This window comes from Marasmius oreades, chromosome 2 (genome assembly GCF_018924745.1).
Source record: "Marasmius oreades isolate 03SP1 chromosome 2, whole genome shotgun sequence".
Taxonomy (NCBI): Eukaryota; Fungi; Basidiomycota; class Agaricomycetes; order Agaricales; family Marasmiaceae; genus Marasmius; species Marasmius oreades.
In genome coordinates, this window is record NC_057324.1 from 3,534,511 (window position 1) to 3,560,904 (window position 26,394).

Genomic DNA, 26,394 nt, shown 5'->3' on the forward strand with positions numbered 1-26,394 from the left:
TTCGCTTTCTCGCAAATGGCAAGTAGACGCTCACGAGAGCCAATCTTCCTGTCCTGCGCTTCTGGGAATTCCTTAAGTAACTCTTCTCGGAATTTTTCCCAATCATAACCTCGAGATGACGGTACAACCTCCGCTAATAGCTCTCTGGTTGCTATGTCCATCTGGGTCATAGTAAAATTGATCCGTGCTTCACCATTCTCTATGTTATGGAACCGGAAATAATCCTCTAAGGCTGTAAGCCAACCTTCGAAATGTTCCGGGTGATCTTTACTAAAGACCTGAAGTCGCAACTTGTATTTGTCCCCTTTCAGGACATCTCTCGCTTCTTCGGAGAGCTCCATCCAGGAGTTCTTTGGTGGGCGATCCGACATTTCTGTCGGCGCCACCGATTCATTTCTATTCGACATTCTAAATTCTGATTCTACGTCTGACAACAAACTCGATAAAGATGATTCACGTGAGGAAGATGGTAATGGTACTAGACTAGCAGTACTAATGCCTTCTTCGACGGTAAAATACCCTCTTTTCGTCGGCGACTCAGCTAAAGATTGATTTATTCTTAACTGGGCTGCTTCCGAATCTCTTATTTGTTCTGTATTCCTTTTTCTCAGTTCCTCAAGCTTCTTCTGAATATTTGAGAGACTGTGATCAAACAATTGTGACTGTCCTGCAACAGTCGAAGTCAAAGTTGTCCTTTTCTTAGAAGTCTCTAACGCTTTTCCTTTATTCGCAACTGGTGGGTCGCTTTTAGGAGCAATTTTGACAGATTCTTCCGTAAAGTTCAACGGGTATAGGGTAACTTCTCGAAGCGAACTTCTTCGAAGTCGAGATGTACAATGTAAATGAAGTCTTTTCTTAGTGATACCACCCCCTGCGGTGGTCACCAATGATAACGGCACTAAAAACTACTACTAGGTGCAGCAAAACACACTCCAAGCACGAAGTGCGCAAAACCAAACCCAACACTAGCAATTAGCGTAGTTGATTTGTGGAGGTCGGTATCAATGGACGCTCTCAGCAAGGTTCACTGAGAACTCTAAGATAAGACTTCAAGGGTGGGGCTTTATATGGTTCAAAACAAATTCAAATTCTGTGTTCACAAGTCAAAATGACAAAGGCTTTCTACGAAGTTCACTACTTCGAGGAGGTGTTCAATTCTTTCTAAGTTCAAATAGAACTATCAAATTCAATTCAAATTCGAGTCAAAGCGACTCTACAAGTTCAAGGTTTCCAAGTACCAAAGTGGCAACAAATTCAAATCAAATTCAAAGTTCAAATCCAATCTTTTCCAAATACAAACACCAACTTCGAAGAAGTGGGGCAAAGTATGAGCCAGAGTCCCCTAGTGAAAGCACTTAGGCTTCTGTCGTAGGTTACTGGGGAAAATACTGCTGCTACCATCCTCCCTTATATACGCCTTTTCAAATAAATAATAATCAAACGTCGAAGATATGGTAAAAAGTCGAAAATATAGAGAAATCCCTTTCAGAGATACCAAAGTACCCTTAATCAGGTATAGTACATGTCAATTAGATATAAAACTGTCCAGAATATAGTATTCCTTATTCCTTTTCCTCATATTTTCTTTATTCCTGTTCCGAGTCGGATATCTTTGACATTTGCATGTGGATACATCCTGACCCCTTTTTGTTTCCAAGGCTAGTCCCCATGTGCTCCCTTGTTCTCTCTTGTTCTATCCGATCTGGAATAGTCCAAAACTGCTCGATCTACATTCCAGGGATCGTTCCTATGGTTCTTTCCTGGTAGAATGTCCTTTCTGACCGGACATCGTCGACATCCGTTTCCAGCTGTAAGTTACAGCCACCGGCATTGTTTCTGTTCCTTAAGTCCGAAGTGGACTTTAGATAGTTACATCCGTCCGATTGTTACTTCCAGATGTACTTCTAAGAGTTGTTTCCGTCTTTTCAACCAATATCGAAGAAATCAATAAATTGATAGTAAAATCAAGTGTCCCCATGTTTGCTACAGGTAATTGCGAGTGAGACGAGGCCTATCCAAATGAACGAAGGTTTTTAAAGGCTGCTTCATCAGTTCCTACAGGTTTCGGAACGTCGAAGACTCTCATTTATAGGGTGTTTTGTACTTTCTGTACTTCGGATAACCCGCAAATAGACCCGTGCTTTGACTAGCAGCTTGGGCTTGCTCTAATCCTCATATTATGTTCCCATTTTGATTATATTATATATAAAAATGTTAAAAATGCGTTTATTTAGGTACTAGTAGATTATATCCGCGATAACGAGATTCTGTTTTGCTCATTGGTATGGATCCTAGTGTTCTCATCAGTCCAGGCTACCACTGGTTTGAAACCAAACTGCAAACCGAATTGCCGAAATGGTTCCATAAACGGTTTGCCAAAAAAACCAAATATAGAACAGTTTTGGCCCGAGAAACCCTGTTTTCGAACCACGTGACCCAGTGGGTCACTTGTACCTATTAGTCACAAGAAATGTCACATCAGAGCATCATCACTGTCATATCAAAGTGATGCCATTTGCTAGCATTGTCACAAAAAGTCATCAAAAAGTTTAATATATTTTTCTGGGGACAATTTACTCAGGAACCGCAGTTTAACCAGTTTGGGTCGGGTTTCCAGCCCAAACTGTGTCCCTGAATGGCTCCTGCCGACCCATCAAAGCCCAAACTGGTACAAACTGCGCCAAACTGAACTGAATGCACCGACGATAACACTAATGGATCCATAGCGTGCAGGAACCTTCCTTCCTTTATCATCCAGTTGGGACAAAATCATGCCTGTCCCTTCCTTGCTTGAATCAACTGACAGGATGATAGTAAAATCACTGTCATAATCCAATGGTTTCATAGCTGGAGCGGAAGCTACACATTGCTTGATATGTTCGAAAGCATGTTGTTGTTCTATTTCCCATTCAAAGGGTTTGTCCTTATGATACAATTTGGTGAGGGGACGTATGATCAGGGAGTAATCTTTGATCCAAATCTGAATGGTTCCGCGTAACCCAAGAAATTGTCTGACTTGTTTTGGGTTTTCCAAAACTGGCCAATTTAAGATCTTGTCTGCTTGTCCTTGGTCAGGAATTCGGCCCTGGCTATTGCAACGCTGTCCTAGGGTCAAGGCTTCTGGTCAACAAATCTGAGCCTTATGTCCGGAAAATGTTGCTCCTGAACATTTGATATGATGCATTATTCTATGAACATCATTTGCATGTTCCCAAATAAATCTTTGAATTCCGATATTCTCCAAAAGTCTTTCACGTTCTTCATTGTCATCCAAATACTGACTTTTTGGTCCTTTGATGGCCAAATCATCAAACATCAATACATATATTAGCGATCTCAGGAAGGTCTTCCTGTAGAACAAACACCATGCTTTTCTGAAATTCAGCTGAGTACAGCCCCAATATAGGCCTACTTGTCGCACAGTATAGATGCACCCGTTCTATATTACAAGTGTATCCAAACATTGTTCATTCCAGTACAGTGATTACATGTACAATACACTCCATGCCACATCCTCCCAGTATCACTCATCTACATATTCACAATCTGAACCCTCTTCTTTAGGCAAGATTGCTTCCAACTGTTCACACTTGACAGTAAGTTCTTCAATGAGATTAACCTCTCTACTCGTTGTGTTAGAACTTATCAACAAAAAAATATAATATAACGACACACTTGTCCAGCATCTCCTTGATTCTTTCCAGTGAGCTTTTACTTTCCTTTATCATTGCCTTCACTCTTTTGATACGGGGCCATTTGCAGTCACACGGAACGTGACTCCGCCAATGAAGCCTACGTTTCTCCCTTTCCTTACGATATTGGGCATAGGCAGGCCGTAAGGATTCGTGAAGTTCCCATTCATGATGTTCTTCCAGCTGCTGCTTCCCACGCAGTGATTTGGCGAGCTGATCTTTGTACAAGAGGAGCTGGCATGACATGTCAAACACTGAGGTACGTGAGTTGATAGTGTAAACGAGTCAATAAATTTAACATACCTTTGCTCTTGGTGAGTTGACGACTTTCCATTATATCGCAAGTGAGGAAGTGAGTAGACAAAAGAAAATGAGAACGAGATCGTGATAATCAAGAGGAAAGACGGAAACAATACCGCGGGTCGTTCACGAACGCATGACCATCTTGATTCATGACCACGCCGAGTACCCCACTCAGTGACATTGACTGTATCAATGATGTTTTGAAATGTTTCATGAAAAAGTTCCCTGACGGTCTCTTTGAACACGCTTCCGACAAAGATACGACTCATCAATCGCAACCATTGATAACGGTGGTCGTGGTTGCAGTACCAACTGTGCAGCTGCACCCTCCAGTTACCATGGTGATGGTGACAATTACAAGTCACTACAGTACCGGTCACTACTCCACTAGAGACGCTGGAGCTGGCCACAGTACAATTGTATTCCTCGACTGCACCGTAATGACTCCCAACAACACAACGAGTACTCGGCCTCTTGCTATTTCCTTCAGGACGAATAGCTCACCTCCGAACGTGTTGGGAAGCACTGGATCGGTAGTGTACGTCTGGAATGAGGAGAACACATGTGTGGCGTTTGTGACGTCCATGTCCCATGTGTACTGGAGGAAGGTTCCAGCGGGAGGAATGGCGTAGGTCTTCATGGTCAAGGAGGTCACGATGCCAAAGGAACCAGAGGAGCCACGGATTGCCTAGTCCATCATTGCTGATGGTAAGGATCACCCAGGGAGAGGGGTGGAGGGAAGACGACGGACGTACCCAGAACAACTCTGGATGTTGACTATTCGACGCTTCTACCAACAATTCCACCGATCATTACTGCCTTGGCAGGTGACCTTAAACGCAATAGTATCAGTAGGCTGCGACCACTGCGACTGTGGTTATATCGTATGCTTACTTAGAGGATGTGCTAGGATCTGATCTTGTTCCTGTTGCTACACTCGTAGGGAATGTGCTGGTCAACGTCAAAGTGACTGGGATGCTTTTCACCACCGGTGATCCGTTTTCGGACGTAGTACTCAAAGAAGTAGAAGTGATCGTGAAGACAGTAGTGGGGGACGGCGGTTCCACAGGAAAATTCCTGAGGGTCGGAAATGGTGTAAAAGTTTGGAGAACGGTACCAGTGGAAGTTGACCTGAACACAGTTTAAGCGTAGGTACAACAGTTCGGACTTCGGAGGTCATCTTTGCTCCGCACAGCGAGAGCTGCTTCGTGGGCTTTCGCCCGGCTACAGGAGGTTCGGATTCCTGAGATCTTCGAAACGACCCAGATAGTCATTAATCGCAGTTTGGGGCAGTTAGAAGACGCTGGTGATAGCGACGAAGATGATCTCTCTCGTGTCTTTCTTGGTGCTGCCTCAGACGGGCTGGAACACATCTCACCCATGCTGAAGTCTGATTCCATAGAGCCTGCGTCCAAGAAAGAAAAAGAGCGATGGGGAGAGATGGAATGTAGTCGCCACTTCTCCACGGCGTCGCAACATATGTAAGATCCTTGGGTTTGGTAAGACCTTGTATTGCAGGAAAACAGATAAGAATAGTGTTACACGAAAAAAGATGTTTAATAGCGTACCGGGTGCGCTTACTGTACCTCAGATTCGTTACCCAGTCCCTACTTCTTTCCGCTCGCCCTCGTTACACGTTGTATCGTTGCGCTGGTTCGTAGTTGGGTTGTTTTTGGCTTCCTTGGTATGTATTGAGTCGTGTCTTCCTTCTTCAAGGCTTGTGAGTAACTCTGTGAATATGCTATAAGAACATACCGAAGACGAGATAGGATGAGGAGCGATTATAACCGCGCGCGGCCTCTGTGATGGTGGAAGGGAAGGTTCATCAGTAAACATACAGTACCGGCTTGTCTGGCTTTTTTTGGCTTTTTCCCCACCAAAAATACGGAAAAGCCGACAAGCCGCAATCTATGTCCTTTTTGGGACAAGTCGGTTCTGAGTGTGCACGTGCAAATAGAAGTAAATAGAATTACAGAGTAATTACGGCTTTTCTTATCTATATATAGTTAAAAACGTAATGAAAAGCGTCTTGTGACTTGCCTGCCATCAAAAAAGCCGAAAAAAGTCTAAAAAAGGCGAAAAGCATTATGTCATTTTGCTGATGTTTGGTGTGGCTGTGCTGGCCAAAAGCAGTAACCTAACTCATTAAACCCATCCACATACCATGAACACCCTCCAAGTAAGATACGAGGCTCGGAGAGCTCAGGATATCTCAGCCAGCGACACAAAAGGCTGGATATATGTTTTGGTGGGGAAGGAGGCGTTGGTGAAGGCGGGGAGAACGAATAGTCTGGAACGCCGATTGAAGGAACACCGGAGGAAGTGTAAGATGGATGAAACGGAGTTGACGGAGGCATATAAGGTGCAAGTCCATTGGGTCAATCGTGTAGGTGAGTCAGAAAAGTTTCATTCGACAGTCTTTACCTTATGAACAACTGTTTAGAGTCGTTGTTACATCTGAGACTGAAACTGGCTGGTTTCCGTGTATCTGCGCTCGAATGTGCTTGTACGTTTCGTTTTTACATCCTGGGTTATGTCTGCTAAAATACTCGGGCGGAAGGCGGCGTAGAACACATAGAACGATATGAATGTTCACCGGAAACCGTCGACGGAGCTGTAGACAGAATCAAACAGTTAATTGAAGAAGTCAAGGATGAGTGAGGGACAAAGACTTACCTTGTGGTCTGTCATTGCATGTTATGCTTTCGCGTTATGCTTTGCTTGAAGTTCAATGAATGTGAATGTATTTTAATTTGAGATCTGACTTGCGCGTATGGGCAATAGGCAAAAAATGGTGTCAAGATTGAGCGCGTTATACTGTACAAAACAATTACGATAGGCGATGGGGGAGAGTAGGCGCACGTCCAAACATTGTCGCAAAGCAGGAAATATAATGACGGGCGACAATGTATTCAATCTCGTCAACTTCGCGAGTGGTGGTCTCAGAGGTTACTGTAACGTTCACATTGATTCGCTTCCGGATCGCGGAACCCAGTTGGAGAGATGGAGGGAGTTTGCCGGCATCCTTCCATTCATCCATTGCAAGAAGGAACCCGAAGATCGCCATTCGACGTTCAAGCAGATCCACAGACGCAAAACCTGTTCTTCCTTCGCTAAGGTCAGCAGGAATGAATGACCCTTTCCAATGCCTCATCAAGGGAACCATTAGCTCTGGCTCTCGTTCCTCTCATGGCTTTAAACCACCGTAGAATCGGCGATCCATCATGAGAAGCTCGTACCGGAAACCGAGCTTGAACAACTCCCACAAGATCTCCTTCAACTTGGCTGTGGGAGCTGTGGAAACCTCGAGAGGCGATCCGTTCCATTCAACCTTTGCGGTGTCTAAACGATCCAAATCGACCGACATCTGTAGACAGGTTAGCCTACTTGAAGCTGTTTAATGGGAGTGATGAGGACGAACCGTGTTTCCAGCGTTCTTCAAGATTTCCATCAACATTTCCTCTACTTCCGCTTTTTGTTTCGCCGCCTTTTTCTCCTTAAAAGCCATCTTCTCGATTCCTAAAACTGTTCGCCAATGGGAGGGTCCAAGTGGAGTAACGGAAGATGTTCGAAGACGGTAGCAAAGAACGTGACGAAGTTTGAGCCACACTGTGATGTAGGCTGTCCGTGTGCTGTAGTTGCCACTCTCCAGACCACAGACAGCGATCATCTGAGGATCTGGGAGGAAATAGCCCAGCGGATTACGGTAAGCGTTGGGATTGAAATGTTCTCCTACGCGCTCGGATGCCTGTTTCCATGGGGCTAAACATTGAGGCATGATATTAGCCTCCACTTCCTTAAACTTGACGCGGGTAGTCGGAGGGGGTGGAGGAGCTTTAACTTCTATGCGACGTCGTTTCTTTGGACCTACAAGGAGAATAGGTCAATAGAGACTCAGTAAAGGTAGCTGAAGTTACTCATGGATGTCCGTCGCCAATGAAGTCGAAGCTTGTAGAGCCGTCGATGATGACGAGGCCTCCGCATTGACTTCTGTTTCAGGTGTTTCCTCTTCGTAAAGATGAGCCATCGCGGCTTTTCGAAGTTCCAACAACATTTTCTGATAGCAATCGAAATTTGAAATGCTGATTTTGCCCATCCATATGACGGGGTTTGGTGGATTACTTTCTTCAAAGGAGAGCTGGAAACCCCCCATTCGAAGGGAGAGACTCTCTACCGCATCAGGAGTATCTATCCACCTCAGAACTCGTAGGTCGGGACCTTTTTCTTTCAACTCTCGCACCAGCCAAACCGGAATACCTGAAAGAGACTTTGAATGTGCTGAGACTGAGGATATTGAACTCAAGTCGTACCTAAGTTAAAAAGATGCTGTGTCAACTCTAAATTGCCTGCAAGGGCACCGACGATGCGAGCGGGCTCAAGTCCAGTCTGTATTATACCCGAATGTTCCCAACGATGTGCATAGTTGACCAACCATTCGGCATGGCCATCATGCTCCAGACAGATGCGCTGGATCAACCCGAAGGTGCGTAGAGCCCGAGTAAAACTACAAGGACAGTTCAGTTGGGCCAGTAGCCAGGGAAGACTGCAATCGTAGTTCTTCATGTACTTGTCCTGGGTCAGACAGGAGTGCGAAGTGTCCATTCTGGCCAAACGATCGTTGAGCCTGGAGACAGTATCATGAAGTTTGACAAGAAGGTCCTTTTTGAATCGACCCAGCCCAGTCGAGGATCCAGATTCATCTTCAGGATTGACCCATTCAAAATCATTGTGGGTTGGAAGACACCAGCATAGGAAAAAAATGCCGGCGTGATCGGTGGATGGAAGAGAAATGAAGGCGAGATGGGGATGAGCAAGGCTGAATGGCTGAGGGAAATAGAGTGGGTCCTCGAGGCCAAAGTGGTTATTCTTTCTGAGATGAACAGAACAGACGCCGCGTAAAGGGTCGAAAATGACTTCAGCGTTGGGCGTGGTGACGAAAACACGCTCCTTTTCGTATATCGCTCCGACCTGACCTTCATGGGAGTCCAACGGCCAGGAATTGGTTGTGAAATCTGTGACATTGTGAGAAAATATGTTCTAAAAGATGGATACTCGACGGAGGAGCATCGACTTAGAAAAAAAGATGTTCAGGCAAATTCAACTCTTCCATAGAGGAGCTGAAAATGTCGATACTCAACTGCAGAGGAGCATCAATTGAAAGAGAAGAGAAAAGGCAAATTCAACAATTCAACTCTTCCACAGAGGAGCTGAAAATATTGATACTCGACCGAAGAGGAGTATCGATTGAAAGAGAAGAGAAAGTTCAAAAGAGATGTCTTACCTTGCGCCATCGCCACAAAAGAAGAAAAGAATATCTGTGCAGGAGTTAGTTCAACGCAAGACGTGACAGCGAGGAGACTTACTCACAAAATAGGTAGAGAATGATTGGAAGAGTTGACTAGAACGCGTGCAATCGACCTAGAGAAGATTCCACACCAACTCTACCGAAGTGGAGGTCATGGTCGTTCAGAGTCAGGCTGGGAGGTCAAAGCTGTTGTTTGGTTCCGCACACAGCCGTCACCGGTTCTATTTTCTCACGCATCTGCCCTTAGCAACTCACCTCGATCTCCGCTATGGTAGAGATTGAGGTGCAGCATCCTCTTAGGTCAACGTTGTGCTATTGTCGTCGTTGGTGGCCTCAAGATATAGTGCTAGGAGATAAACGAATGGTAAGTACCTCAAATGTGCTGTTTTCCGAAACTGTAACTGACCTTAAAGAAGAACAACTTTATGTCTCAACCCATCCTAACCAGGGGATTTTCGATGCTCAGGTTCCTTCTCTAATAGTACCTCTTCTGCGGTCGAGGAAATTCTGTAAGCCTTCTGCAGTCGGCAGTCAGACTCATACTTCAAGCTAGATTCCTCAAGTTTCGAGAGGTCAACGTCGCCCACTCCCCGTCGTTCTTGTGCCTCCAGGCCTAGGATCCCCTATATTCGAATAGTAAGTCGGGTTCTATCCACCAGTCGTGGCCGGAACTTATCTAATGATGCAGCTTCTAGGTCATGATGATAACCTCTAATCACCCAGGAAAACAAAGTACCGCGAACGAACGACCTCGATGAGATGGTGGAAGGAATGATGTCTTGAGTCCTAGCCTGCTAATTAAGTTTGGTGGGCTTCGGAATCGTGAAGCCTCAGTACACCTCGAAGGTTGTCCGCACTTGCAGAGAACAAGATCACCCAGGTATGCTTCTCCTCGAATTCGCCTTTCGGTCAATACTTACCACCAGAATTTAGGTCTTCAAATTTGTTTTGCCATCGCTACCTCTTCTGTGGTCAAGGAAGTTGGATTCTCCACGCCTTCTTCGGTTGGCCGGTAGAACCGCTGCGAGGCTCTCAAATACGAGTACCAAGTTATTTTTCTGAGAGGTTTTTCAAGCCTCGATGCGAGCAGAAACGTCCACAGAACAATCATCGTCTGATTGAGCGGCACCTGGCCGGAATAAATTAGGTGATACATTTGAGCGTATTTGTGTATTGTCGTAAGTGTTCCTATAAGTTCACTCTCCTGCGTACGGGTTCTGACTTTCCCTTACTCTGTGACTACGCTGTCCAGCGAACGATCGGCTGGAACCCTGCGACATAATCGATGCAATGCTGCCTGACCTTCGGTTGGAGCTACTGCCAGGGATATACTGTCCAGGGGGTGCAGAAGCCTGGGATGAAGCTTGGGACGAAGATCGACTTCCCCCACGCCCTTTCTTTTTACCTCTCCGTCCACCTCTTTGAGCACCTGTCTCCGACCAAGCAGTTGCACTGGCTGTTACCGTCGCTCCACCCTGAGTTGGCGTTTTTTCTCGGTCTTCATCCTGTTGTGCTGCCTCAGGTGGTTGCGTAGTGTTCTGTCGGTGAATATAACCTGCAGGGACTTGGATAAGCTCGAGGGTGCTGTTGTGGTTGCCGATGAAGCAATTATCGATCCACTGTCCACTCTCGAAGATCCGGTTTCCGTTTCGGTCTACCCACTGCTCCCCTCCCTCATGGAACACAATATGCGACATCCTGGTGCCTCGATAATTGAAGAGCCATATCTCATTTGCTAGAGAAGGTTTCCAATAAACCCTCCAGTCAGGAGTAATGATTGCAGTTCTTCCATAGTATCCCTGCCGCACTACCTCCCTACCGCCCTCCTCCAACCACACTTCTCGGTTTGCTCTCATGCTATATAGACCCCAAACCAGCTTTCCGTCATTCATTCCCTTTATCACCTTCCATTCATTTCTATCTTTCTTCATATCCTCAGCAGCTTTCCACATAACCTCCTCCACCCGTCGTTGGGATTCTGTTAGCTGCATCTGAGGGCCCTGTGCCTCAATATATCCAGGTGGCGTTGCCAAGAAGATCATCTCTCTGTCGCTTAGTTGCTCCCATCCTACTCCTATCGGCCCCACAGACAGGAGACCGCCATGAAGGGTATACCACCATTCCGTTCCCTCAGAGCTGATCACGGTACGGTAAATCTCGTGGCCCTCATGTGGCCAATTGGGATTTTGAGGAGTTTCGGAATTCTTGCAGATGTATGGCCTCGCAAGGTACAAAGGTTGGCCTGTAGATGCACTCAAATGAGGTGGCTGGGTGGAACTTGGACCAGCAGGACCAGAAGTTGGTGGACCGCTGGGTGGTGGTGGAGGACCAGGAGGTGCTGGTGCTGTAGGACCGGGTGGTGGTGGCGGCGGTGGCGTTGGAGGTGGTGGCTCTATCACGGTATGTTGAAGTTGGTCGTTGGTGAAATGGACCTCGCGTGTTTTGCGATCCAGTTCCACCTCTGAAGTCCCCCAAGTCCCTTCCCAGATAATTGCCCTCGAAAGAGGTTCAAACCACCTTTCTATCATTTCAACGGAATTCACCTCCCAACAAATAGACAGGTCTCGACCTTTCCACTTCCATTTCCACGGGCCCAGTCTACCATCCACCGACCACGTACGCCAGACTTCCTTACACGTCGTCTTATTGGATGGGTTGTAGTCTTGAGGCTGGATGTATACTAGCTTCGTTGCATGAATGACATTAGGGATCGAGCAAACAGGGCCTTGCCTGCGAATATCCGCCGGTGAATCCCCCATCTCCCAATGGTGCCATTCCCACATAACTTCCTGCGAGAGGTCGACGGTCACGTATACCTGGAAAGGATCTTCGTCGCATTCGTACAGCGTGCACGTTTGATGACCGCTGTCTGAGCAAAATACAATCTCTGGCCCATGTTAGTAAGTCGCCTTTCACATCCCTCTTCAAGCTAATGTCTTACCTGGACCATTCTCAGGATCCACTTCCATCTCTCCATTATCCTCAACTTGAACCACATCTATCCACCTCTCAACTGGGTCCAAGAGTCTATGGCGCCAGGAGCCCCGTTTCCCTGCGTATATAATCCGTTTCTCACCACGATCCTCAACCCATTCATAGTCTTTCTTGAGGTCAGCGTAGTAAAGTATTGGGATACAATCCCTCTTCAACAGAAACTCGATAGGGCCATGGTGTCCTTTCTTATCCCCTATCGGTAGTTCTCGTTGGTTCATGGCGTCACTCCGAGGGAATACAACTTCGTCTCCTTTGCACTTGAATGGCACCGAACCTTCGATACCCTCTCGCACGACTTGCCCATCCATCTTTCTCCACCACTGGTATCTGAGCCTTCGATGGTGATAGTATAGAACAACCACACCGTTCATCTTTTGACGAGCCGGCATCAGCTGGCGCTCCAACTTCTTGAAGTCGTAGTTGTTGGGAGGTTCGTCGTGATAGCCACCGACGCTGGTGAACACTACTTCTATATTACTTGGCTTAACGAGGACATGTTGCTGCTGGCCGAGCTTCCCCTCGAACACCACTTCAGCCTTCTCGTTCTCCCACCACTCATACTGATCTCCCATATCTGCATAATAGCAGAGATGTTGGCCGCTGAAGGCAACTCTTATGGGTCCAACAAATTCATCTGTTTTGTCTCTTGGTCGTGGCCGGGTTTCCTTAGGGCCTTCCGTGCTAAGAAAGCGCACCTCCTCGCCTTCAACAACGCGAGGGATAGAACCACGAATGCCTTGACGTATAATCTTCCCTTCTGGTGTCCGGAACCATTCCCAACCAATCTCGTTGTCCGCAAAGTGCAAGATATTCTCGCCTCGCCACCTCAGATGTGCAGGGGCTTCCGCATCCTTCTCTAGGTCCATCACAGAAGTGAATACCCCTTCTTGCTCTGGAATGTCTTCAGGCTCATCATCTGCATCATCCCCCTCCTTTTCCTCTTCTTCACCGTCCGATTCGTCGCTACTCGACGAATCACGAACCTTCCTATTCATTTTCCTGCGCATTCGATTAGCCTTCTTGACATGCTCCTTTTTCTTCCATCTATTCTCTCTCTCTGCCTTCCTTGCTGCCTTGATTTCCGCCATTGAAGGGAAGTTGTATCGCTTCAAGACCGCATTGCCATAAGCTTTCATGAATTGGTCTTGTTTCATCTTCTTGAAAGGATGGGGACTTTCTTCGTTCAAAAATTCCTCAACACTGAGATCAGGGGGCAACGCTATATATGGAGATTGGCTGTAGGGTGCCCACTGTTCTACGGATAAGGAATTAAAAAATTCCGCATTGAAGTAGTCCATCGGAACGGTACCGGCTTTTGGATACACGATCTCAGAAGGGTGCGAAGGAAGTTCTTCCCACACGTGTTTATGTGGTAAGTTGCCCTTTCTTGGCGTCCTGCGACCTTTCTGACCCCCTTCCTTAGCTTGAGGCTGGCCGTTACCCTCTCGCACCTCGTCTAGCACCCCTGCCAACTCACTCAACAGTGAACACCTGTCCGGCTTTGCCAACACCTTTAAGCTGCCGTCAGGTAGCTCCTCAGTATCGGAAATGCAGTTAACCGTCCTGAAAAGGTCCTGCACATCATTGCTATGACCCAACTTCCTTAAAATAGCTGTACGCCGTTCGGCGACCTACCGAGAAAGGTCAGTCTGTGTATTCCAAAGTATATCTTTCACTGACCTTTGCTTGGCTCTTCTTTACCTTATCTAGCTCTCTGTCTTCCTGCAAAACTCCTGGATTGTTGAGTTCCCGTTTGACTTTCCCCCGGATATAATGGAAGATGTAGTTGTTGTAGATTGATGCCATCCAAGAGTTGTTTTCGTACTTATCCTCTAACGGTGCCCATTCGTCGTAACCTCCTCCCACCAACATCCCGTCTTGAAACGTTTTGATTGCTATGCCCCTATGCAAAACGTTCCACTCATCCTCTGCAGGTGCATTGAGGTCGGGGACAAATTCAGATAACCCAGTGCTTGCCATGCCCACAGCAATTGCCTTCAATGCTCCTTCCCCTATCCTCTTCATCTCTTCTGCACGATGCTGAATCGTACTCAGCTCTGAACGTAGATCGTCCATCCGTTCCTTCAAGTTTCCATGTACTTAAGAGAAGTTCTTCGTTCTACCTTCCAAGTAGTGTTTAATCTTCTTCTTCACCTCTTTGAAGTCCCTCCTCGCCTTCCTTGAAGGACCGATTCGTACGGATTCCAGGGAGTTGATCCTCATCAAAGCGCAAATGTGTAGTTCAAAAACCGACTATATCCCATACTGTGTTCAGCCTCTACAAGTTTATTGTAACTCTATTCCATACCTTGGTTCCCTTCGCTTCTTTTTCGATTTCCTTGGAGAACAATTGATACTTCCTCCTTTGCCTCTCATTCTCCTCATCATCAGAACCAGACACCGGAACCGGCTGCGTTCTGGAACCAGAAGCTGTGGCCATTGTTTAGGAAGGTTCTCGAGTAAGGCTAAATCAGCAAGAAGTAGACGGTGGAGAACAAAGAACAATGAGCACGCCTCGAGGCCCAGGGGACGAGTTTGACATGCGGTATCTGACATTTTATCTTTTTTTTTCCGGATTTTTTAAATCCCAGATCTCTCGTATATTACGCTCTTACTACTTACTTCGTTGTTTCCTATATCTATCATAGCATTGTACTACCTTTGTTAGAAATACTACCTTTCATTGAAACGGGTGGATAATTAGGGAAGATGATGAATACAAATTAACTTGATCTAATCCGCATCAATCGCGCTGGCTTACGACGTGGTTACCGAACTGGTTACCGAACAGGTCACCGCATGGCTAACGAGTTAAACTCGTAAGCCATGGCTTACGAGCGGGGTTTTGCCCGCAGTGTAATAGAGACCATCACGGTTTCTTTCCATGTAACGCATGACTTTGAGAATCCTATTCTCATGTGTTGGTGGGCGCGGTGACAATGCTCTGTGCCATCGGAAGACCCGAAAAGGACCGAGCTGTACGAATTTATTTTACAACCTTATAAGGTAAATCGCGTACATAAATAACACACCTTCTTCCTTATTGCGAAAATATTCCCCCAACTCAGATTCATATAGTCCTTATTCCCTCCTTGTTCGGAGGTGTTCGGCGGCGCACGTAAGAGTATGAGACGATAGTGGTAACACTTCGGAAGATGGTGAGGCAAGGTCAACTTCGAGGTGCACGTGAGAATCACGGCCCCGCGCTTTGCCATGACTCCAGACCTAGCAAAGCGGTATGAAATTTCTCAAGACACAATATCTCGCTCAGAAGCCATAACGGCTCAATATTGTAACCAAGGAGCTACTCTAGACTCTACTTTCATCGACAGCCAACTCCCCGCTCTCGATCCAGCTTCATGTCCTAATCACCCACCAAGCCCAGTCGAAGTCGTCAACTCAGACTCGTTCACTGCCGCCAGAAACATCATTAAACGGTTCCCAGAAGCAATAAACGGTAAAACTGCTGTACTTAATCTAGCAAGCGACCAGCTGCCTGGTGGAAGATGGGATCGGACATTGAGCAAGACACAGGTGGGGCGTTCTGCTTCATTTCGCGGTGTCAGAGCTCGATTATGATTATCTTAGGAAGAGGCCCTTTGCTATTCTTCAACTCTGTTCAAGACCCTGAAACCGAGGTACTACCCATGGCCAAATACCGGTCCGGGAAGCGTCGCTGGAGTCTTTTCACCAGGTATCGCAGTCTTCAAAGACGATCTAGATCATGGCTGCGTAGACCTGCCGGAAGAAGACCGATGTGTTGTCGGTGTCATCACTGTTGCCGCTCCTCGAGGTCCAGAGTTGACAAATGATAGGAAGCGGTTCGCCAGAGAGGACCAGCTGAGCGATTTGAGAGGGAAGATACGACTAATATACAGGATGGCAGCACGAAATGGGAGGGAGTATGTTGTCCTTGGTGTGTTCTGTTTTCCCATAGGCATGCATGCCGACTGAGAATTATTGTAGGTGCAATAGGATGTGGTGCATATGGATGTCCTCCGCAACAAGTTGCTAAAGAGATGATGTCCATCCTTCTCGAAAAGGAATTCAACGGTTGGTTCCGAAACGTCACATTTGCGGTCTACAGCCATCCAGACAACGGCTATGGGAACTACGACGTTTTCAAAACGGCTTTCAAGGATGTGGATGTGTAAATTGCAACATTATCATAATTCGAAAGGACCGAATAGTCAAATGTACATCAGTGTATCACCATTGTAATCTCTGGGGGTTCATCATCGAGGTTGGTTGCGCTTCTGCTGTCGCAAGAAAAGAGAGGACGCAAATATAAGTATGTGGATACAACAGTCCAAACATATACGACGCACAAGAAAAATTCAATCAACATCATCCAATCCGCCAATAGTATGTATCGCGTGCATGAAACCAGATGACGTAGAAGTTGCACCTATGGTCCCAAAGGTGAACTGATGCCCACCGAAAGCTGTGATTGGGACGCCATTAACGGTAGATGAAGACCCCGATTGCTGTTTGTGCTTCTGTTCATTCCGCTTCTTCTTCTCCGTTTTGACCGTGATGTTGCTTCGTTGCAACTTTGCAAAGCGGCCCAAGGCTTCCAACGCTGCCAATATATGAGCTTTGGCGGGTCGATCACGGAGACTGGTTTTCGCAGTTGTAAGTTCAGTCCATTGAGAGGACCGAAAAAAAAACGTACCGAGAAATCAATTCATCTACAATATCTTTCGCCTTCAACCACGGCATGTCTTCCACCATCTTCACATACAAGCTCTGCAACAATGCCTGACCACCAATTACAGTGGTGGTACTCCCACTAGCACCAGCATCAGCACCACTGCCGGATCCAGACGTTTGAAAAACAATCTTGTTCAACCCCGACACACCGGCAATGTCTATCCATCCTTCGAATCTGTCAGCCCAATCCGGCGAATATTCCTCCTTCAAATACATATAGTCCTCGCCCCCTTCGCGACTGTCCAGCTGATCCAACAAAGTGACAAGGTCCGCATCCTCATCTTCGTCCTCTCCCATACCTCCCATACCTCCAAAAGGCAAACCCAAACCTCCCATTCCCATGACGAACGCAGCAAAAGTCATTGGGTTCATCCCACCCCCTCCAGATGGCGGCGTCTCAATCGTTTCCACCCATTCCTCGACTCTTGAAGCACGTCGTGCCGAATTGTAGGGTAAACGACTTATCTCCTTCAACTCATGTAGTTTTGTGGGATCTTGAATTTTGTGAAAACATGACAGAACACCAAGATGGATCGTATGAGTTAGCTCCTGGAGCTGTGTTTCGACGATTTTGAGCGCGAGTAATTGTTTACAGTTGGGGTCGGCCTTCCTGTTTATATCATTATTTGGTTCTCCAGTGGGGAAAGCGGAAGGAAGACCAGTTATAGAAGAAGCAGCCAACGCCCTCGTAGCAATTTGGTAGGCATTCGTGTCGCATGGTCGCAAAAGGTGTGTATGTGTTTCAAGTAAACCCATGACTTTGTGGACTTCTCCCAACGAGCCATATATCTCCAAGGCTGCAGCAAAAGTCGAGGAAGACGCACAAGCAATTTTGGACAGGGTTTCCAGTAAATCTTTCCCTGATTTGTTAGGGAGTTCTGGAGAGATCGAAACGACGATGCGATACAGCTCTAGGGATGGGGAGACCGAGAAGATTTCGACAAGACGGTCGTGAATGGCGTCACGAAGGATCAATCGTTGATGGTTAAACCTATTGGACCAGTGTGAGGCATGGAGAGAACAGTCACAGGGGTCGTAATCGCCGTCGTAAGAGGAAGTATCACTATCATCGTCCAGGTCGTCCTCATCTTCGTCGTCTTCAAGATCCTCATCGTCTTCGTCATCACTTTCATCCTGCCACTCGTCCTCTTCGAACGGATTAAAAGCTTCTGTGGAAGAATTAGCTGGATCCGCAATATCGAAGAATCCTGACCGTCTTCAATCTGGTCACTGCCGCCACCATGAAGAATCCTCTCCAACACGTTCGGTCCGCCCATGGCCTCTTCAACATCCAGCAGCATGTTCATAATCTGCTTCTTGACAACGGGTATATCGGAGTCCGACTTGCTCCTCGCTACCGAAAGAGATACAAACAACTCTCGCCACAACCACAAAAGAATCTTATCCGCGTTTCTAATGTTCATTGATTTTCCGCTGAAGTTCTTGATGATCTTGCCTTTGTTGTTCTTGATGTTAAAGGTTAACGGATAGGACATTACTGTACATCGGCAGCTAGGGTGAAGAGTAGATGCTGAAGAAGAACGCGAACTAAGGTCGTACGTACCTTATGCCGCTAACCCCAGTCGAGTCTAGATCCAGCTGCCTGATTTTCTCCAAGACATCCCGAGCATACAGTAAACACCTGTGAGCGTCTTCAAAGCCTGACTTCCACTCGTATACCGTTTGCCAGATCTCTTCGAACCAATTCGTGAGACTAACGATAACCTCTTCCAATATATCTCTCTTCGCATGAAACGAAGAGACAGGCGAGGGAGATTTGAGATCAACAAGAAGAACGTTGATTTCTGCCTTTTTCCTTCGGAGGCCGAGGTAAGGTGAGTGACCTTCGGCTTTGCTCTTTGGACGGGATAAACCTGCAAACGTGAAGAATGATGCGACGTTTCATACCATCCCTTCTGACGTAAAATGATACTTACACTGAGTTAGCTTCTCGTAGTCACCCTCTGAAAGAATATCCCGCAACTCGTTCTCTAGAAACTGCTTTTGAGCATCGAACGTCATTGTACGAAACACCTGTTGTAATCTAGCACGACAGTGAGCAGCGACTCTTGTTGCACAATCGAGGGTAGTACCCGCTGAGTGCCGTGGACTCAGAGTCTGCTTTACTTGATTTCATCTTCGTCGTCGTCGATGTTGTTGTCGTCTCAGATGGTAAAGGTGATGGTGGGTGGCACAGGGTCAAAGTCGCTGTCACGCGGTTGACGCGACGCGACGCGTAACACTCGATTGTCAAAACACTTGGATTGACAGTGATACTGGAAAAGGGAAAGTTTCACGGACAGGCTCCTCCAGTACTTACCGACTAAATGAAAAATCGTGTAATATCGTAATTATAGTGGCTTCGAAGACAAAACAGTAACGAGAAACTCAATCATCAAGACAGCGTCGTTTGTCTGTCGGATTTGTGCGGTTGAGATTCAATTGATATCGAAAGTAGTATCTCGATCGACGCTATAGCTAGATTGAATGTGGTGGACTGTGTGTGGTCTATATCCATCGGCTTCCTTCGCCTGGCCACCTATGCTCACCTGCACATTTGAGCGACCACCCGGGGATTCCTGGAGCGGGTATAGATGCCAGGGATTGCAGCCTGGTCAGAGGAGACTTCAAATAAGTTGAAGCTTGAGCGGCAGTTTGGTCATCCAAAGGCCGTAGGCCCTGGGGCGAGCCTCAAGAATCTCGCCGGCAACCGTATCATCGCGTAGGGAGCGTTAACGTTGTTGAGAAAAGGGCAATTGTTGCTATCGAAAGATTTCTTTGATTTGAATACCATATATCTTCTCAAAGGTAGACCCCAAAGTATTTGAGTTGGCAAACCAGCGTGTGAAATGGCTTCCTCTTTAGGTGTAACTTGCCTTCATAGTCCGTTGAGAAACGCGTTCATAACTTACCGTTGACCACGATGAGCAAGTCTCAAGACAGCTTCACCTTCACTGTTGGCAAGCTTGGTGCGTCCATGATGTTTGCTTTTGATACTATTACTGACCGTCTCGGTAGATGCTGGCATGGCTGTAGGAATTCTCGAGCACATAAAATTATCCGAAATTTAAATTTATTTACAATTCCGACAGATTTTGCTCGGGGAACGCGCACACCTTATCGAGTTTCCCTCAATATTATTGCCACCAGGAGCTTCGACAGGATCCATCGTCAATATAGCAGTGCATCAGAATCATGCAGAGGAGAAACGTCGAGACGCGGAATTTTGGGCTTTGCAGAAGGAGATTGTAGATGCGTTTGGCGTGGAGATACCGACAACGCCCAATCTTCAGGTGAGTACAGCACCCAACCCCATCTGTTTATACTTATATACTCCAGTTACGAAACGTTACCCAAACCTCAGTGACGCTCGAATGGCCTCCGTTACAGCTCGCCACAGCAAAGCTCCGTTCGTTGGACATTTACCGAAATGGTCAACGTCTAGCATCGATTCCATCCCCAATGACAAACACATCTACGAAGCTCTCCGGTCTTGAGATCAATTCCGAGTACACCTTTCAGCTCATCTTGCGCACCACAGCTGGCACCTACCCTTCCAATGTCATTCGCGTCAGGACCCATACTATGACCGATACTTCTGGTATCTCAGTCTGCTTCGGTAATGTTGAGGACGAAGTGCTTTTGGAGAACGCAAAGACGGCATTAAGTGAAATGGGGGCGAAGTGGAGTGACAAGATACAGATCGACACGACCCATTTCATTTGCACCACTCCAGCAGCTACACCCAACGGTGCACAAGCAAACGGGAACGCGAGTGGGGCTCCTGGGGTAGAATATCAAAGAGCACTCCAACTCAGTATTCCAGTAGCGACACCCGATTGGATTTTGGCTTGCCATTCTGAGAAAAGGTTGTTTGAAAGCTCTTGTCCTCCCATCGTTCATTGAATTTGACATCACCTGCAGGATGGTCGCGATTGCACAGTATTATCTCGGGGCTGATCCACCTCCCAACGCCTCTACACATACCTTCCGCCCACAGTCTATGTCCGCTCGTACTCCAACCTCTCCAACTCAACCCAACCAAACTGAGTCTGCATCGAAATCCCACAGTCCGTCACGAGCATCGATGCCCCCGCCCGCACGAAACGCATCTACCTCTCCAACAAACACCACATTTGTCGGACAATCACAAAGCCCTGGCTCGACCCCTCGTGCTAGTCAGATCGACACCACCCGAGGACACACACTAACAGGTCAACCGATCGCAGAAGAACTGGCCGAAACTCAAATTGCTGATGTTGAGGGAGAGGAAGTCGATCTGACCTCCTCCGAAACAATGGTAACTTCCACAGCCAATAAAAGGAAATCTAGAAGTGGAACGATGAATCGAGACTTCAAGTTCCCTTCGCCTACAACCTCGCCTGTGACTGTACAAAATGAAGGTGTCCCGTCACCTTCGCCTTTGGGGATTACGGAGGAGTCGAAACCGCCCTCGCCAGATTCAATAAAGAGAGCGATTACTCCGTCAAGCATCGAAGTGCCTCCCCCACCGCCAGTTGAGAAGGAAAGGAATAATGGACACGAGGATTCGGATGGTGATGATGACGATCTTGGGCCTACTGTTGATATTCCCTTGAATTGAATACGGTTTAAACTTATACCCTCATATTACTTATTAATCCCAGCTGCTCTCCAGTCATTGTGTTTTGAATGGAAAGGGTGTCCATCATAATGCAATCAGGTGCATAGACTTATATGATTCAAGTGGATAAACCATCAGGGTATCAGTGTACAACAAACAATTCCTTTCTTTCAGTGATAGGCGTTCAAGGCAACCCCACTTTCAGCACTGCGTCGAAGCGTATACCTCAGTAGCGAAGCACTGTGTAATAGACGAAGACAATGAGAATGAGAATTTCTTGGAATATGAGGAGATACGCACGTTGAAGTTATCTGCATTGTTTAGCTGCTGAGATGCAGAAAGAGCCTGGTCATTGTCGCATCCATAGGTGATATCCTCGGTGCCAGCGAGGGCGTGAGTCAACTTGAGGACGGAAAGTAAGTCCGACGAAGAGATGGGACTGCAAGCTTTTATACTTACCTCGTGAAGGGTAGTTCCGCCACGGATGTTGCGATCTGCAGGGGTGGTACTACCGCAGAGCTCGTCGCTATCCACCTCATTGAAGAAGATATCACAGTAGTAAATCTAATAACGGGAATTGGTCAACTTCAACTTCCCCGGTGCATGTAAGGAATCGTTCTTGAAGAAACATACGTCAGTGGTAGAGATAATGGTGTAGGCGACAACGTTTCCATCGCAAGCGTTGGCCTCATCTGTGCAGCTCAAACTGGACAGGGAGAAGTTTGAGAAAAAAATGATTTTAAAGGATCACAAGGATATCTCACGTTCTCTTATTGTCATTTTCACTTGCAACCTGGCCAAAGATACGGGCAGCTGAAGAACCGCCGCCGCTGAAGTATCCCTTGACCAAAGAGTTACCCCCGTTGGAGCCAATAAAGTCAGAAGCCAATGAGGCAAGCGCTTTGCCCTCGGTGTAACTGGTGGTCACATTTAGACTGATGAAGGGAATGAAAAGAGGAAGTCATAGGACATACCTGGCCTGGATGAACGATTTGCGTTGTGCGTCATCACATACAGGTGTTGAGCGCTTGATTTCCCTCTTTCCGACGTTCTTAACTTCAACTTCGATTGCATCAGATGAAACAGAAAGACTGTTCATCTTCGTAGGATGTTCAAGTTTCGCTTGGTCACCAACCATCCTGAAGTCAGAGATGGGGATGAAAGAGAAAGTGCCAGGGACGGCAGTAGCGAAGTCGAAAAGGGACGCAACTGTGTATGAACACCTGAGTCTCCTGCGGAACGGAAAGTATAGACAGCTCCAGTACCTTCATGAGAGACTGTGACTGTATGTCCACTCTCAATAGTGGTAAAGGCATTGTCGTTGTTCAAGGCCACAGAAAGCTACCGGAGAAGAATGAACATCAATATATACGATAAGGTCGGAACCATCTTACCTTGGCACCAACAAAGGGAACGGCGGTCCCGTTCTTGGTGGTGACGGTGAAAGAACGAGTGGGGAGGCTATCGAGAACAGTTCCGTATTTCAGTACCTTCACTGCCGTTGCACCGTTGTTGGTGATTTCAGCCGTGAATCTGAGCTGGTCAACAGAGTCTACGCTTCCCGCTGTAGGACCCATGACCTTGACCGTGACTCCGCTGGCAGGTGTCAACGGAGTTGCAACAGCAGAACTGGCGAAAGCGACTGCGAGTGGTACAGAGAACAACATGTTGGCGGGCTCACTGGGTGGTGAAGGGGCGAGCGAGTCCCACTGATCCGGTGGGAGTAGGGACTGAGCAAAGAACTGCGAAAGGTTTCCTGCGCTTTATACTCGAACAATCACCTCCGGTCGTTTCTGGGCATGTTGGGTATGTGCGCTTGTGTGGAAAACGATCACCCTATGGTAACCTCCGGCAGTGTTTGCCAGCTCACAGCTGACTTCGATCTGCACATTTTGAGCATATGCTTCGCTTCGCGTCGCGTAAGTCAATGTATAAATCAAAAGTCGTGCGCCATTTGTTACTCCACAACCAGGAGGACCCGTATCCGGAACATCGTGATTTCATTTAAAGCTTGCACTCAAACTCGATGAAAAAAGTTGCTTGAATACTGCAAAGCGAGAATTGTTGTGCGGCAACAGCTAGTTTTGAGGATTTCTTGGTATTCGTGGTAGAGCGTGCTATTCTAGCGTCCAGTAGAATGGTTTCCTCGGCCTCCTCCTCTCCAGGCAGCTGATAACGCATTGAATCACATTGCCAGAACATAAAACAGACCACGAACAGTGGAGTCATTGTGGAGCATTTTCGTAAGCTCATGGGCGACAGCGGAAATGGAATCGAACCGAGATGGCAGACGTTTCGCCCGGTGTCAATAATGGGTAGCGCCACCTACATGCGAATTAAAGTGACATGAACGTGTGCGATGGAACGTAGTTGAACTCTCGTTCAAGTGTCGTTAAACGGAAGAGGAGAGCCAATGGGACCTCGCTTCGAGTTCCAGGAGTACTAGTCGTTTGGCCACCGGTACGCATTAACGCCACCGCTTAAGGAAGCTAATTCTGCTTTCCAGCGTAGATATTTCCAGCGAGACATCTGCTAATGCCCACCCCAAAATGATTGCTGTCACTGGGATGGGCATGCAGAATGGAGGATGAGTCATATTGAATTAGTCTTTGCGAGAAGGGAGAGGATCAGGACGTCACAGAACTCCAATTCGGATGTGATTTGGATGTCCAGCTCACTCGAGAAAAGTCGGCGGTGCAGGCACGCATACGAGTTTGGTGCCAATCGAGGAGTCATATCTACGGCAAAGAGAGGTTAAGGCAGGCCGCAGGCCGAAGGTCAGACACACGCATGGAGGTTCAACGTTCATGTTTCGGCGTGTCTATAGCCGCCCTATAATCGGTAGCACTCGACAATTTGAGGGTTCTAGAGTCTGTCGCTTCGGAATGCTGTTGAACAAAAGCGTTGCGGGATGCTCGGCGTCGGATTTTCGGTAAGTCGGGCGTTGATGATGCAAGACTTGGTACAATAAAGGACCGTCAACATAACGATGTTGTTGCACATTGGTTGCACATTCTCGTTTTCCATCGAGTTCGAACACGGTGGTGCGGGTTACGAGGGAAACCTGTGGATCATCAGAATGACAGAGGCGACAGGGCACAACAAACTGCACATACCATAAAGTTCACGGATAGCAGTCTGTTTTGATTCTTGAGCAACTTCGACTGAACGCGAAATCTCGTTATCAAGCGACAATCGAACCGTGGTCGGGTGACCGTTATCAGGCGTGATGCTCAACTGGTGATAAACCCGGATCGAAATTTCTGATTACAGTACTTTCCATCTGGTCACCCCAAGAATATCACGAAAGCTACCGTGATGGCAGAAATCCAATACAGTATAGTCGAACGTACTCAAATTTCCGGTGCGGCCCTCCAAACCACCGAAAAACAAACTCAACAAACCTTGACAGATTTCCAGATGATCAACTCAACGAACTAGTCGATCTCTGCACAGAGTCATTTGGGAAGGATAACAGTGCGTGGTCGATAAGCCCGACGAGCCATCGTAGACCACTTAGAACCTATCTGCAGGGGATCTGATCGTGCTTCAAACACTAGCAGGCGGTCGTGAGGAGACGAAAAAGAAAGCGTTCTATAAGCTGGTCTGGAGTACAGGGAAGCTGTTCGTTGCAGTGAGAGATGGCAGCACAGAGCTTCTCGGGGCTGCCGTTTGGTATAAGCCCAGAGAGACACCGGATGAAACTCTCAGGCAAGTCTTGGACGTTCTATTACAGTATTTATTACCCAGTGCTTACTGAGTTCTCAAACTTAGTGCTCAAGACGCGTCGTGGCCCGACTTGGTGGCTTGGAAGAAAGAAGCGGTAAAATGAATTACTTTGTCCAACCATTCCGAGAGCGGCCATGACTTTGTTGGATTGTAGGCCGAGATCTTGAAGGACGTGAACAAGTCCGGACAGAATGTTGATTTTTCGTTTTATTCCACAACGACAAGAGCTGAATCAACATCCTCAGATTGCCCCTTGGTATCTGAATCTCATCGCTGTCCATCCGAAATATCAAGGTCTCGGAATAGGCCGTGCACTAATAGAAGATGGTCGAAGACAGGTTAGCTCTCACTTCCATTTCCTACGGGTAGCCCATAGTAAGCATCTAAATTTTCCAGTCAAATGGCGCCGAGCTGTTGCTACATGCCTCCAATGAGCACAATGTAAAAAGCTTGTGGTTACCGCTTCACATTTGCGTCACTGATGTCTTCCCCCCGTAGGTCCAAATCTACACAAGACTTGGCTTCACGTTGCAGAAATCAACTTTTGTTCGCGGACCTTATGGAAACTTTACAATGTACTTGCTCGCGATGCCACCGCCTCCATCCCCATGATCCTGACTACAAATTCAATATAATCCCGAGGCATCCAAGAGGGACTCATTGAATACATAGCCTTCACATCTGTATCCAAGCAAACTTGAAACTGCAACGCGGCGTGGCTGAGCCCCGTTCCGTTTGATCATCTTTTTCCGTTTCTTGATCCCACCAGGACCCATTGTATTGCAGACGTGTATCACGACAAGTCAGGGAATTACATTTGAGGTTTGAGGTAGGTTTTGCTGGCTGGGCAAGCGAGGGGGTGGGCTTAGAGAATTGTAGATTTATTTTCCTTCCGAGGAGGATTGTTATTGGAGAGCAAGACGGTAGAGACGATGGGGAAAACACTGGGTGCGTATAGGCGCGTATAGGGCCGTCCGACGACCCCGACCGAACCGACGATGGCGGTGCGAGGACCGTTCCAGACAAAATTTAGAATCGAAAAGCTATTTAGACCG

General features: G+C 47.1%; 11 protein-coding genes across 11 annotated transcripts; 4 read left to right on the plus strand and 7 right to left on the minus strand.

Moving 5' to 3' along the window:
• Positions 1-4,435: 4,435 nt before the first annotated feature.
• Positions 4,436-5,480, plus strand: E1B28_004904 (uncharacterized protein; the record flags this gene model as incomplete). The annotated part of the gene is made up of 4 exons (XM_043149431.1): positions 4,436-4,623; positions 4,719-4,846; positions 4,906-5,096; positions 5,148-5,480. The coding sequence occupies 4 exons, from the start codon at positions 4,436-4,438 to the stop codon at positions 5,478-5,480; spliced, it is 840 nt and encodes a 279-aa protein (XP_043014037.1).
• A 1,345-nt stretch (positions 5,481-6,825) lies between these two features.
• On the minus strand, positions 6,826-7,149 carry E1B28_004905 (uncharacterized protein; the record flags this gene model as incomplete). The annotated part of the gene is made up of 1 exon (XM_043149432.1): positions 6,826-7,149. The coding sequence occupies one exon, from the start codon at positions 7,147-7,149 to the stop codon at positions 6,826-6,828; it is 324 nt and encodes a 107-aa protein (XP_043014038.1).
• A 33-nt stretch (positions 7,150-7,182) lies between these two features.
• Positions 7,183-7,773, minus strand: E1B28_004906 (uncharacterized protein; the record flags this gene model as incomplete). Its single annotated transcript, XM_043149433.1, has 2 exons — positions 7,183-7,362; positions 7,417-7,773. The coding sequence occupies 2 exons, from the start codon at positions 7,771-7,773 to the stop codon at positions 7,183-7,185; spliced, it is 537 nt and encodes a 178-aa protein (XP_043014039.1).
• A 135-nt stretch (positions 7,774-7,908) lies between these two features.
• E1B28_004907 (uncharacterized protein) lies at positions 7,909-9,286 on the minus strand (the record flags this gene model as incomplete). The annotated part of the gene is made up of 3 exons (XM_043149434.1): positions 7,909-8,252; positions 8,306-9,007; positions 9,277-9,286. 3 exons carry the CDS (start codon positions 9,284-9,286, stop codon positions 7,909-7,911), a joined length of 1,056 nt encoding a protein of 351 aa, XP_043014040.1.
• A 1,210-nt stretch (positions 9,287-10,496) lies between these two features.
• E1B28_004908 (uncharacterized protein) lies at positions 10,497-14,370 on the minus strand (the record flags this gene model as incomplete). Its single annotated transcript, XM_043149435.1, has 3 exons — positions 10,497-12,187; positions 12,242-13,925; positions 13,975-14,370. 3 exons carry the CDS (start codon positions 14,368-14,370, stop codon positions 10,497-10,499), a joined length of 3,771 nt encoding a protein of 1,256 aa, XP_043014041.1.
• Positions 14,371-14,431: 61 nt separating this feature from the next.
• On the minus strand, positions 14,432-14,734 carry E1B28_004909 (uncharacterized protein; the record flags this gene model as incomplete). The annotated part of the gene is made up of 2 exons (XM_043149436.1): positions 14,432-14,512; positions 14,603-14,734. The coding sequence occupies 2 exons, from the start codon at positions 14,732-14,734 to the stop codon at positions 14,432-14,434; spliced, it is 213 nt and encodes a 70-aa protein (XP_043014042.1).
• Positions 14,735-14,886: 152 nt separating this feature from the next.
• On the minus strand, positions 14,887-19,216 carry E1B28_004910 (uncharacterized protein). Its single transcript, XM_043149438.1, has 8 exons — positions 19,101-19,216; positions 18,945-19,051; positions 18,572-18,881; positions 18,221-18,519; positions 16,970-18,176; positions 16,623-16,914; positions 15,327-16,553; positions 14,887-15,270 (listed from the first exon to the last, which is right to left on the minus strand). Exons 1-6 carry the CDS (start codon positions 19,142-19,144, stop codon positions 16,632-16,634), a joined length of 2,250 nt encoding a protein of 749 aa, XP_043014043.1. The 5' UTR covers positions 19,145-19,216; the 3' UTR covers positions 14,887-15,270; positions 15,327-16,553; positions 16,623-16,631.
• Positions 15,488-16,621, plus strand: E1B28_004911 (uncharacterized protein). Its single transcript, XM_043149437.1, has 3 exons — positions 15,488-15,828; positions 15,883-16,210; positions 16,261-16,621. Exons 1-3 carry the CDS (start codon positions 15,508-15,510, stop codon positions 16,446-16,448), a joined length of 837 nt encoding a protein of 278 aa, XP_043014044.1. The 5' UTR covers positions 15,488-15,507; the 3' UTR covers positions 16,449-16,621.
• Positions 19,217-19,914: 698 nt separating the features above from the next.
• E1B28_004912 (uncharacterized protein) lies at positions 19,915-21,683 on the plus strand. The gene is made up of 5 exons (XM_043149439.1): positions 19,915-19,976; positions 20,026-20,039; positions 20,100-20,300; positions 20,347-20,876; positions 20,932-21,683. The coding sequence occupies exons 1-5, from the start codon at positions 19,931-19,933 to the stop codon at positions 21,608-21,610; spliced, it is 1,470 nt and encodes a 489-aa protein (XP_043014045.1). The 5' UTR covers positions 19,915-19,930; the 3' UTR covers positions 21,611-21,683.
• Positions 21,684-21,811: 128 nt separating this feature from the next.
• E1B28_004913 (uncharacterized protein) lies at positions 21,812-24,827 on the minus strand (the record flags this gene model as incomplete). The annotated part of the gene is made up of 10 exons (XM_043149440.1): positions 24,727-24,827; positions 23,829-24,674; positions 23,005-23,779; positions 22,876-22,951; positions 22,585-22,819; positions 22,375-22,527; positions 22,244-22,316; positions 22,070-22,174; positions 21,911-22,012; positions 21,812-21,850 (listed from the first exon to the last, which is right to left on the minus strand). Exons 3-10 carry the CDS (start codon positions 23,275-23,277, stop codon positions 21,812-21,814), a joined length of 1,056 nt encoding a protein of 351 aa, XP_043014046.1. The 5' UTR covers positions 23,278-23,779; positions 23,829-24,674; positions 24,727-24,827.
• A 27-nt stretch (positions 24,828-24,854) lies between these two features.
• E1B28_004914 (uncharacterized protein) lies at positions 24,855-26,394 on the plus strand. Its single transcript, XM_043149441.1, has 8 exons — positions 24,855-24,974; positions 25,031-25,087; positions 25,144-25,321; positions 25,385-25,433; positions 25,494-25,532; positions 25,585-25,677; positions 25,736-25,780; positions 25,838-26,394. The coding sequence occupies exons 1-8, from the start codon at positions 24,929-24,931 to the stop codon at positions 25,949-25,951; spliced, it is 621 nt and encodes a 206-aa protein (XP_043014047.1). The 5' UTR covers positions 24,855-24,928; the 3' UTR covers positions 25,952-26,394.